The following is a 12,359-nucleotide window of genomic DNA, read 5'->3' as shown; positions in this document are numbered from 1 at the left end:
TGAGCCCTGCTGCTCACACCCCAACACGGTTGTGGGTTCAAGCCCCCTCCCCACCCAGTGCTGGTGATTTGAACCTCACCATTAATCGGGTGGGGGGGGGGGGGCGGGGGGTGTCTCCAGACAGGGGTCAGGGATTACCTGCAGTGTCACTCAGGTGCTCAGACCATTTCTGCCGTTAGAGTTCAAGACAACTCTTAAAAGTGAGGAACTCCTGAACCCACTCTTTGATCCGGGAGTCGGGTTCTCTCTCTCTCTCTCTCTCTCTGGTTCTTAAAGAGAAACCGATTTCCGAATCCACAATGAATTCAAGAATTTTTCACGATCCGCTCCACCTGACAATCCAAAGCAAAACAATCTTAAAGCCGAGAATCTGGTGAATTTCAGGCCTTGGGGACGGTAGCCCCCCCCCCCCCCCCCCCCGCACTCAAGCTCACTGACTTGGTCTGTGGGAGCCTTATATGCAACCAGGTAGCTCAGCGCAAGCTGAGGATGTCAGCCTGAGCGATCAGGCTGTGTAGAGCCTGAACGGGGGGGGGGAGAGGGAGTTTTTGTTCCCCATCCGGGTGTCTGACCCACATGGAAACCCATCACCGTTGCTTCAGAGTCTCCAAACCAATTCCATGTATCCCACCTACACATGGAAATCCCAGAGATAGATTGTTGGAATGAGATGAGCTCTCTCTCTCTCCACAGAGGGAGGCCTCCTGTTTATTTAATTCCGGAGAGTATTAGGCGCAGGTTGTCAAGAGCCAAGGCCTGGGGGGGCCCAGAGTGTGTGTTGGGGTAACTGCTGGAGTGTAACCCACTAAACCCACACAGCTCGGCCATTGAGATCACTGTCTGGCAGCTTCCCCGCTGCTTGACCAGCGAGGACCACCCTCCCCGTTAGTTAGGGCTTTGGCTGCGGGGGTAACGGGAGCTGAGGGGGAGGATTCCCAGCCCCCGGTGACTGGTCGGCCCTTCACGTCACAGACCATCACAGGGGGGGCCTGATTCTGATTGCCAGACATGTCACCTTTAGAGGGAGTTGGGGGAAAAGTGAATTTTATCTGAGCAGCAATTTTTTTGCGATTTATTCTGTGGCGTTTTCCCCGCTAATAAAATGCGCAGGTGAAACTCTGGTCTGGTTCAGAGCCTCTTGAGTGACGGTGATGGCTTTCTGGGTCAATAACGAGAAACAAATATCGCACTTAATAATGAGAAATATTTGTGTAAATATTGTGTAAATAAACATTGTAAAGCTTTGACCTTGTTTGACCGTTGAATTGACTACTTTTACTGGGTTCCTTGGTCAGCGTCCGTTGCTTTAGGTCCCCCGCCTCGCCCGGCCCACCATTGGCAGACAAGCCTTCAGCCACTCTGCCCCCACTCTTTGAGACATCGCGAAGATGTGATAAGACGCTGTTTCAAATGCAAGGAAAGATATTAATTCTGGAAAATCAATCTGCTAATCAACTAACAGCGTGGGTCCTACTTACTGCTAAGTAAACAGAGGTGTGTGGAGTAAGGAAACTTGCCCAATGTTTCTCCCTGCCCGGGAATTGAACCCGGGTCCTTTCGTTTACGAGCGCTCTAACCACTAAGCTACAGGACTACTACAAGCTGTGAGATGGATTCTATCTGAGGGATTGCTGGCCAGGACACCACCAGGGGAATTGCCCATCTCTTTAAATACCCCATGAAATCTTTAACGTCCCCTGAACAGGCACCGAATGCGCTACCCCCTGCCTTCGCTCAGCTGGTTTGGGTCTCCAGCACATCCCTCATCTCCTGTGCTCCACCATCGGCGGTCGTGCTTTCAGCCACTACACCTGAATCCCTGGAACTCCTTGCCTTCATCCCTGCGTATCGGCTCTTCAAATCATCACACCTGAGGACCTTCCTCTTTGACCATTCCTTCGGTCCCCTCCCGCCTTTCCAACTTGGCCCCAAACCACACCACTGTCAAGTGGTCCGAGACACTACCCAACTGAAGGGTGATAAATGCAAGTTGTTCTTGCTGCAAAGTCTGTTAAAAAATAGCTTGAATAGTACAGTTGAAATTGACAGTCAGAGCTCGACAGGAAATGGAAGGAGAACGAAACAGGAAACGACCAAAATATCCCGGCCTCGCATTCAGCAGTGCAGAGAGAAAAATGCATTCCAGATGGCGAAAGGCAGTGTATTGTCACGCAAACCTGCTCTGCTGGACCCAAACCAAGGGCATGTCTCTTAATATTGGAGCAAAGCTGGTTAGAAGCCACATTTGTGGTCAGCCAACTGGTCTGACACGTGGAAACCTCGCGCCACGCTTAACAGTCTCTTAGACTGTGAGTTCTACATATGTACGTCACCTACACATGGACATTTCCCTGTGTCTGATCCGCACTGTGGACTCGCCCTCTTTCGCTCTCTCCCTTGGATGGACACTCCTTGTTTACCTAATTCCGGAGAATATTAGGCACAGGTTGGCAAGATCCAAGACTTGGGGATCCCCCAGTGTGTGTTGGGGTAACTGCTGGAGTCTAACCCGTTAAACCCACACAGCTCGGCCATTTAGAGCACTGTGTGCAAGCTTTCCCGCTGCTTGTCCAGCGAGGACCACCCTCCCTGTTAATTAGGGCTTTGGCTGTAGGGTTAACAGGAGCTGAAGGGGAGGATTCCCGGCCCCCAGTGACTGGTCGGCCCTTCCAGGTCCTGCCCATGAGCCGGGCCGGGCTGTGCTGTGCTGCCATCAGCAGTGAGAGCCCTGGGATACTGTGGACTCTCCTGGCTCAGGAACCAGACTAGAGACCAGATTCAATTCCGAGTGTGTCATCAACTCAATTCCAAGTAGACCTGCTTACCTCCCGCTCATGGAGGAGAGTCATAACTTGGTTATTGGGTGAGTGGTTGCACTCCATTCCAGGTTTTCGGAAACCATGTTAACCTCTCAGTGATCCGGTTTGGAGAACCTTAAGCATAGCGATGCGTTTCCCCGTGGGTCAGACACACCGTCTGAGTTGCTTGTGTGACCTGAACGCTGAGGTCGGAGACTGATAGTTCCTTTGGCTTTGCTTTGCGTCATCTGGGATTGATTAAGGTTCCAACGCGGAGTGAATATTTCCATATGAACCGGGCGTCCTGTTTGTTTTCCTTCAAAGCAGACAATCCCTTTGATGGTATAAATAGCTCAGCGAGACCGTTACAGATGGAAATAAAAGCTGAGTATCTCACAGACTCGACTCGCAGTCCAGGCTGACGCTCTGGCGCAATGCGGGGCGAGGGAGAGTGGGTGGTTGGGGGAGGAGGGGGGTGTGGGGCGGGGGGGGTATTGTCGGAGGCACCACATTTCAGGTGTAATGTTAAAACCAAGTTCCATCTGTGCCTTTTCAATCAGATGTTAAAAATCCTGAGGTGCTGTTTTCTCTCTCCCTGGACAACAATTCCCAAGATAAATTAGTCGTTCACCTCAAGGCTTTGCTGCGAGCAACGCTGCCTTGCTTCACGACAAAAACAGTCACTACACGTGATAGCAACTCGCTCTGAGGCACTTTGAGGCTGTTCATCGGTGGCCAAGCAAATAACAAGAATAATCCTTGCATTTGATATAGCGCTTTATCATGTCATCAAGACGTCTCAAAGCGCTTCACAGGATATACTGTAAAGTGGAGTGACTGTGTATTTTGTGGGTGAAAACCAGTAGCCAGTTGCGCGCAGCAAGTGTCCCGCAAACAGTTGTGGATTGAGTGACCACACTTTATCTGAAGGATTGTGGCCAGGACACGGAAGAAACTCCCTTCTCTTTTTGAATCGCTCAATGGGGTCTTTAACATCCGCTTGAACTGGCAGATGGGACCTCGGTTTAACGTCTCATCTGAAGGACGGCTCCTCCGTCAATGCCACCCCCACCCCCCACCCCCCACCCCCACAGCGCTACCTTGGAGCATCAGCTTAGACTATGTGATTCCAAGTCCCGATATGGGGCCAATCTGACTCACAAACAGTGTATGAATTGGTTCACGGAGTGACCTCGCAGCACTGGAGCTCAAAGCCCCCTGATACGGGCTCGAGCACTCAACCTCCTGACCCAGAGGTGAGAGTGTGGGTGACTGAGCCGCCTCCGCCTGCAAAGGAGGGGGAGAAAGTTAGAAGGGAAACGAGAATCTTGTTTTGGTTTGAACACTTGACGAGAGGTATATGTGCTGAGTGTGAAGGTTGAGGGTTGAGGGCAGGTGGTTGACACGGAGTGAGAGAGGTTGGAGTCTCCGACTGTGTAAAGGTGAGAGACTAAGTCTCTCATCTACAGTTACCTCAACCTCCATCCTACCATCTGCCCCCGAGAGGCATTACCCTCACCCCAAACCTCCACCACACACACAGGCACTCACACACACACATAGACATAGCAAGAGAGACACACACACAGACAGATAGAGACACACACACACACACACACAGATACAGACACACACATAGAGAGAGAGACACACACACACAGATATAGACACACACAGATAGAGACACACATGTAGAGAGACACACACAGATATAGACACACACAGATAGAAACACACATGTAGAGAGACACACACAGAGATTTAGACACATGTAGAGAGAGACATACACAGATATAGACACCCACATAGACACACACACAGACATGGAGCATACACGCAGCCATATGGACACACACGGAGACATTCGTAGAGATATGGACACACCAACATACAAATACAAACACACAGAGACATAGACACACAGACAGACACGTATGTACAAACACATACAGAGAGACACAGACACACAGACAGAGAAATGTAGTCAGAGACACACACACACAGAGAAACATAGACACTGACCACAGACAGACATAAACACACAGAGAGACACAGACACACAGACAGAGAAACGTAGTCAGAGACACACACACAGAGAGAAACATAGACACTGACCACAGACAGACATAAACACAGAGAGAGACACAGACAGACACACAGACACACAGAGAGTCATAAACACATACACAGACATCGAGGAAAAAGTTTTCTCCGACAGTAACAGTCAGTCGTTCGGTACTTACCGACCAGTGGCTGAGCTGTGGATTACGTTAGTGAGTGTCCAGGAAACTGCCGTGAGTGAGGGAGTGAGGAGAGGAGGGACAGAGGGACAGAGGGAGAGGAGGGAGGGACAGAGGGAGAGGAGGGAGGGACAGAGGGAAGGGGGGAGAGGGACAGAGGGAGAGAGGGACAGAGGGAGAGAGGGACAGAGGGATAGAGGGACAGAGGGAGAGGAGGGACAGAGGGAGAGAGGGACAGAGGGAGAGAGGGACAGAGGGAGAGGAGGGAGAGAGGGACAGAGGGATAGAGGGAAGGAGGGAGAGAGGGAGGGACAGAGGGAAGGGGGGAGAGAAGGGTCAGAGGGAGAGCAGGGACAGAGGGACGGAGGGAGAGAGGGAGAGGAGGGACAGAGGGAAGGAGTTAGAGGAGGGACAGAGGGAGAGGAGGGAAGGAGGGAGAGAGGGAGAGGAGGGACAGAGGGAGGGAGAGAGGGGGAGGGGCTGAGAGCCGAGTTGGGGACAGGCGAGAGGCAGAGGAGATGACTTGGGGGACCCTCCTGCTGCTGCTGTTGGCTTTGGGGCAGACGGGGGGCGAGAGGGAGGGGGTGAGGGAGGGGGTGAGGGTGAGGGAGGGGGAGGGGGTGAGGGTGAGGGGAGGGGGAGGGGGTGAGGGGGGGGGTGAGGGTGAGGGAGGGGGTGAGGGTGAGGGGGGTGAGGGAGGGGGTGAGGGTGAGGGAGGGGGTGAGGGTGAGGGAGGGGGAGGGGGTGAGGGAGAGGGAGGGGGTGAGGGAGGGGGAGGGGGTGAGGGAGGGGGTGAGGGAGGGGGTGAGGGAGGGGGAGCCGGGGAGGGGTATCTCTGGGTGGGGGACGGGGGGCTGGGGGGGCGGGGGGGGCAGGGCGGGCGGGGCCTGGGGGGGGCGGGGGGGGCAGGGCGGGCGGGGCCTGGGGGGGGCGGGGGGGGCAGGGCGGGCGGGGGCCTGGGGGGGTCCTGGCCGGGGCGGGGCTGGGGGGGGCGGGGGGGGCAGGGCGGGCGGGGGCCTGGGGGGGGGCGGGGGGCTGGGGGGGGGCGGGGGGGCAGGGCGGGCGGGGGGCTGGGGGGGTCCTGGCCGGGGCGGGGCTGGGGTTACTGGCCCCCTACGCGGGGCGGTACCGGTGGCTGGTGCTGTCCGCCCCCGGTCCCGAGGACCCCTCCTACCGTCTGATGGAGCAGCAACTGGACCTGGAGAGGAACAGGGAGTTGGGCTGTCAATTGGCCGAGAGGGACCTCCACCTCCTACTGCTGCTCGGGGCTGAGGGGGTCCCCGGGGGGAGCCCCGGGGGGAGCCCCGGGGGGAGCCCTGGGGGGGGGCCCGGGGGGAGCCCTGGGGGAGCCCCGGGGGGGGCTGGGTGGTGAGGGTCTCCCCCCGGGGGCTTGTGTCCGGCCGCCAGGCGGTGCCCCCCCCCGTGGTGGCCAATATGAGGCGCTATTTTGCGCTGGACGCCGGCGAGTTCGCTCTCCTGGTGTTGGGGAAGGACCTGGGCGTCCGGGAGCGCTTCCCCTACGCTGTGCGGGCGCAGGCGGCCCTGGAGGCGGTGGACGCGCTGCCCCGCATGCGGATGGAGAAAACCCGGCGTCGGGGCTTCCAGGTCCAGTGTAAGGCTCACAGGCAGCGGGCCCGCGGGCCAGGGGGGGCCGCCACCCGGGCGGCGGGCAGTGCGCAGAGGCGCAAGGCGTTTGCCAGGGCTGGGAATGGGCTCCATCACGGGGTTAGGGCTCCACATGGGGTTGGAGCTGGGAATAGGGTCGGGAGTGGGGTTGGGAGTGGGGTTGGGAGTGGGGTTGGGGCTGGGAGTGGGGTTGGGGCTGGGAGTGGGTTGGGGCTGGGAGTGGGGTTGGGGCTGGGAATAGGGTCGGGAGTGGGGTTGGGAGTGGGGTTGGGAGTGGGGTTGGGGCTGGGAGTGGGGTTGGGGTTGGGGTCGGAGCGAGAGCTGCGGTTGCGGGCAGAGGGTCTGGGCGGCGAGGGGAGACCTCACTGTTGGAGAGGGTCAGGCAGAGGGTGAGCCAGATGTTGGCCTCCAAGAGGGAGAGACCTTCCCATCGCCGCCCGCACCCACCCACCCTTCCTCGGCTACACCCCGAGCCCCCGACCAACACCGCCCGGGACCCCAGCGATCGGACCCCCAGACAAGGCGACACCAGCTCAGCAGCCCCCGGGGAGCGGGAGAGGGGTTTGGGGACATCCAGGAACCCTCAGCCCAGTTTGGGGGCCGCTCAGTGGGTCAGCACCAGCGCAAAGCCCCCACCCGCCCTCTCCTCCAGCCCAACCTTGGGGGGTAACCCCGTCAGGCAGCCGGGGCCAGCGAGCGAGGGCGAGGGGGAGAGGCCGGGTGACCCCCCTGACCCCATCCCCAAGCCCCCCCAAGCCAAGGGCGGCCAGAGAGACCGCAACTCCACCAGGGGGGGCAAACGCGGAGGCAGGAAGCGCAAGCGGGGGCAAAAGAGGAACCGAAAGGACAGGAGGAAGAAAGAGAAGCGGAGAGGCGACCCCCCCGGCCCCCCACCCAGCCAGGACCTGCAGGGGTTTCTGAGACACTTTCAGAACAAGAGGCGATTGCTAGTAAGTGTGACTCCACCCCCCCCACCCCCATTGCTCCCTCCCCCCCTCCCCACTGCCCCCCCACACTGCCCTCTCCCCACACTGCCCTCTCCCCCCACACTACCCCCCCACCACTGCCCCCTCTCCTGCTCAGGACTTGGTGTAGAACCAAAGGAAGACCTGCTTTTAACACCCCCAAAATCCCCCCCCCCACCCACTGGAGCTCTCTCTATACTCTAACCCCATTCCCTGCTCTCCCCCCCCACCCCCCACCCCCCATCTGTATTTAGATGCCCAGAGGATGCGTGTGTGTGTGTGTGTGTGTGTGAGTGAGTGACTGTGTGTCTGTGAGTCAGTGTGTGTGTGTGAGTGACTGTGTGTGTCAGTGTGTGTATGTGTGTGACTGACTGTGTGTGTGTGTGTGACTGTGTGTGTGTGTGACTGTGTGTGTGTGTGTGTGACTGTGTGTGTGTGTGTGAGTCAGTGTGTGTCTGTCTGTGTGTGAGTGAACGCCATAATTTTCGTGACATCTTCCTTAACCTGGATGGAGTCAGCGAGGAGGCAGTGTATCCTGCGAAGCGCTTTGAGACGTCTCGAAGACGTGATGAGGGGCTGTGTCGAATGCAAAGGATTATTATTGTCATTGTGTTGTTGGTGACACTGCCGTCCGCCTGTGTTCGTGCAGATTATCACGGCACCGGGCAGGGAGACAGAGCACCATGTCCGGCAGAGAGACCTGTACCTGGAGCACGTGTGTGAGCTGGCCTTGCGCAAGGTCAGTGTGGTGTCCATCCTGGGCTCCATCTCCAACAGCAACCTCAGCGTGGAGACCTACCAGCTCGGTGAGTGCGGACCCCGGCCAGCGGCAGCTGCGAAGTGGGCGTGTGGGGGTGGGGGGGGCTCAATCTCCCAGATATAATCGCTCGCTCACTTCACGACTGTGTGTGAGCCGTCACCTCCCTGCACATTGGCTGCCGTGTTCTCCTCCAAAATACACAGTCATTATATTATTCCTGGCATTCGACACAACCCGTCGTAATGTCGTTGATATGGAGCATTATGGCGTCTCGTAGAGCTGCGCACAATATAGCGTAAGGCGGAGTGACTGTGCTCTTCGTGGGCGAAACACGGCGGCCAATTGCGCACGTCGGTGTCCCACAAACAGTCCTCTTGGTTGTGAGGCGAGTGATCTGACCGCTACAGCACAGGACTCCACGAGCCCCCAGATACAATCGCTTGCTCACTTCACGACTGTTAGTGAGACGCCGTTGTGCGCAAAACGCCTGCTGCGTTTGCTGACGGAAGTCCCTACGCTTTGCATTCGTGTCACCAGAGCCTTGGGGCGTCTTTCCGACGTGAAGGGCCCCACACAAGCGTAATTTGTTGTCGTTGCTGACCTGAAGGGGTGCTTCGTGATTGCAATTTGTTGGCGTTTGTGGCGACAGCCCGGCTCAGTCGCTCACACTCTCGCCTCTCAGTGAGGAGGTTTGTGGGTTCGAGCCCAACACGTCGGGGGCTCTGAGCTCACGGTCCAGGCTGATGCTCCATTGCTGCGCTGGGGTGGGGGGAGAGAGAGAGAGAGAGAGAGACGCATTGTCAGAGACGCCGTCCTTCAGATGAGACGTTAAACCTCACTCCCCGTCTGCGCCCTGTTCAGGCGGACGTTAAAGATGCCGCGGGGCTGTGGGGAATATTGCCCATCCACTTCATGGCTGTTTGTGGGACATTGCTGATCTGCTGCCGCATCAGGAGGACATCTCAGAAGTGCTCCACGTTTACCACAAAGTGTAGTGACTGTGTGTTTTTATAGGTGAATGTGGCAGCCAATTTGCACTTAGCCAAGTCCTACAAACAGCCATAAAGTGAGTGACGGGTTTTACTTGGGGAATTGTCGGGCAGAAAACCAGGAGAGAGAGAGAGAGAGAGAGGAACTCCCTTCTGTTTTTGAACAGCGCTGTGGGATCTTTAACGTCCACCTGAACAGGGCACAGACGGACTAACGTCTCATCTGAAGGATGGCGGCTCTGATAATGCAGTGCTCTCTGTTCCCCCGGCTCTGCACTGGGTTGTCAGTCCAGACACTGAGTCCCGTCATGGGGCTTGAACCCACAAACTTCTGACTCAGAGGTGAGCGTGGTACGGACTGTCACGCTCGACAGCTAATCCTGAGAAGCGCTTTGAGACATGGTGACGTGAAAGCCGCGGTGTTAAGGGCAGGAGAGGTCGATGGTGTCTGTGAACCGAGGGGCAAGGAGGTGGAGCTGGGCAGTAAGGAGAGGGGTAGGGCTGGGGATCGAGGGTGGGTTTCACGGTGGGTCCACAAAATACACAGTCACAACACTTTACAGTGTAACCTGTGAAGCGCTTTGGGACGTCTCGAAGACGTGATCGGGCGCTGTGTCAAATGCGAGGATTGTCATTATTGTTATCAAGTGAGAAGTGCGTAGCTGTGGAGGTTTGGCTGCTCTTCGCCCGATGCACAGACGAAGACGTCAATTTAAGGAATGTTGCTCACGTGCAAAGAGGACGTGACCCCCTGATCTTTGCCACCGGCCTCCTGTCAATCACAGAGCCACAAATCAAGGGCGATTGATGGACGGACGTCATCCGTGCATTCCCGGCTCTAACCCCGGGGGACATCTCCCTGGCCCTCGTCAGGACTGTTTACGTGCCTGGGAATGCTCAACGCACCTGCCAGGGTGATGCTGGGTGGTGAGGTGACTGTTTTTAAGGCAGACGGATGCGGCATCTTATTTTGCACGGAGCGAAGCTCCACCCACACGCACCTTCATACAGCTGTGAGGTGAACGAGCGATTAATCCAGAAGATTGTCGGCCAGGACACCGGGAGAGAGAGAGAGAGAGAGAGAGAAACCCCCTTCTCTTTTCCCGACAGAGCCGCGGGATCTTTAAAGTCCACCTGAACAGGGCGCGGACGGGGAGTGAGGTTTAACGTCTCATCTGAAGGACGGCGTCTCTGGGAATGCAGCGTCAAATCGGACATTAAAGATCTCCTGCAGCGCTATTCTCTCTTTCTGTTGCCCAGTGTCCCGGCCAACAATCTCCTCCCCCCCCCACCCCACCCCACCAACACCCCCACCTCGATTGATTGCTCGCTCACCTGAATCCTGATCTCAGTCTCTCAGATCCTCAGTGAGTTACGGAAAGTTAATGGAAAGTTATTCCATTCATCAAAAGATTATTCATTAGGAAATCGTAGAGAGTTCCTGCTCCTACTCTCCTACAGCACCCTCTAATGGTTATGTACGTGTGTGTGTGTGTGTAGGTGTGTGTCAGCCAGGTGGAGAGAGGTCAGACTTGGCTGTGATACCCTCTACAGTTGACTGACCTGATAGACCAGGGGCAGAGAGGCCAGACCATAGGAACAGGAAGAGGCCATTCAGCCCCTCAAGCCTGTTCTGCCATTCTATAAGATCATGGCCGATCAACTCCAATTACGCGCCTTTTCCCCATATCCCTGGATCCTCTGACCTACCAAACATCTCACCACCTCAGTCTGGACAACATGAATGGATCCAGACATAATCCACAGCCTTTTAGTGGAGAGAGAGATAGAGTTCCAGATTCCCCGCTCGCCTGGTTCCGCCCTCCCTCGTTCCCTCCAATCCACCATTGGTGGCAGTGCCTTCAGTCACTACACCCCAAAACTCTGGAACTCCCTCCCTCAATCCCTCCGCCTCGACCTCACCCTCTCCCTCCCCAATTTGAAATCCCGCCTAAAAATCTTCCCCATACCTCTCCCCCTTGGCCTGGTGTCAGATTCCGTCACTGTCAAGTGCTCTGGGACGCTATATGTGAAGGGCGCTGTATAAATACAAGTTGTTGTTGTTGTTGTTGTGATTTCTGCTGGTCTCAAATTCAAGATCCTCGTCCTCACTTTCAGGGCCATCCATGGCCTTGCCCCCTCCTACCTCTCTGACCTACCAACCTGCCCGCTCCCTCCGTTCAGTGGGCTCCGGCTGCTCCATGTCTCCCGCCCGACCCGCCCTACCATCGGTGGCCGGGCTTTCAGCCTCTCTGCTCCCACACTCTGGAACTCCATCCCACGGCCCCTTCGCCTCACTTCCTCCCTCGCCTCCTTCAAGGCCGGTCTCAAGACCCTTCTCTTCGACCGTGCCTTTGTTCGCCCTCCCATCTCTCTGCCTTCCCTCACCCATACCCCATGCTCGGGCCCTGACCCCTGACTGTCCAGTGCTTTGGGATGTCCTCCCGACGTGAAAGGCGCTCTATAAATATAATTTTGTTGTTGTTGTCTCTCTGTAGAGAAGGAGGCGCCCTTCAGGTCTGTGTCTACCGACTCGCTGAGCCCCGCCCTCCCCGCACAGCTCCGAGAACACTACGGCATGACGTTTAACGAGTTCTTTATGGTCCTAACAGACTATGATATGAAAATCAAGGTGAGAGGTTAGCTGAGCCACGAGAGATTCTCTCCATATCCCGTTCAGCACTTTCCAACGCTCTCCCACTTCCCCTCCACCATCCTCTCTCTTCCCGCACACCCTCTCCCCCTAGCCCCCCTCTCATCCCATTCCCTGCTCTCTCTCTCCTACCCCTCTCCTTGTTCCTCTATAACCCCATTCCCTGCTGCTGATGAAAGGCCCACTCGTCCTCGTCGGGAGAGGAGACTATTAACAGCCGTCGTTTCCACTGTAACCTTAAAGCACAGAGTCACTGCGGGCGCCATGTGGGACATCTCACATCTCACTGCCTCGTAGCTACATGACTCCCACTGCCTTGTGACACTGA

The 12,359-nt window shown here is 56.7% G+C and overlaps 1 protein-coding gene across 1 annotated transcript; it reads left to right on the top strand.

Annotated features, from left to right (window-relative positions):
• Positions 1–6,943: 6,943 nt before the first annotated feature.
• Positions 6,944–12,022, top strand: LOC103173061 (coiled-coil domain-containing protein 80-like). Its single transcript, XM_042332046.1, has 3 exons — positions 6,944–7,614; positions 8,279–8,435; positions 11,877–12,022. Exons 1-3 carry the CDS (start codon positions 7,063–7,065, stop codon positions 12,020–12,022), a joined length of 855 nt encoding a protein of 284 aa, XP_042187980.1. The 5' UTR covers positions 6,944–7,062.
• The last annotated feature ends 337 nt before the right edge of the window (positions 12,023–12,359 follow it).

This window comes from Callorhinchus milii, unplaced genomic scaffold (genome assembly GCF_018977255.1).
Source record: "Callorhinchus milii isolate IMCB2004 unplaced genomic scaffold, IMCB_Cmil_1.0 Scaffold1, whole genome shotgun sequence".
NCBI classification, from domain to species: domain Eukaryota; kingdom Metazoa; phylum Chordata; class Chondrichthyes; order Chimaeriformes; family Callorhinchidae; genus Callorhinchus; species Callorhinchus milii.
This window is presented reverse-complemented; position numbering and strand designations above follow the sequence as displayed.

What these genes read in the sequence shown, in the direction of transcription:
- LOC103173061 (XM_042332046.1), top strand. Translation starts at nt 7,063, where the DNA reads ATGTTGGCCTCCAAGAGGGAGAGACCTTCCCATCGCCGCCCGCACCCA. An exon ending in AGAACAAGAGGCGATTGCTA is followed by an intron (nt 7,615 to 8,278) that starts GTAAGTGTGACT and finishes GTGTTCGTGCAG; the next exon opens with ATTATCACGGCACCGGGCAG. An exon ending in CGTGGAGACCTACCAGCTCG is followed by an intron (nt 8,436 to 11,876) that starts GTGAGTGCGGAC and finishes GTCTCTCTGTAG; the next exon opens with AGAAGGAGGCGCCCTTCAGG.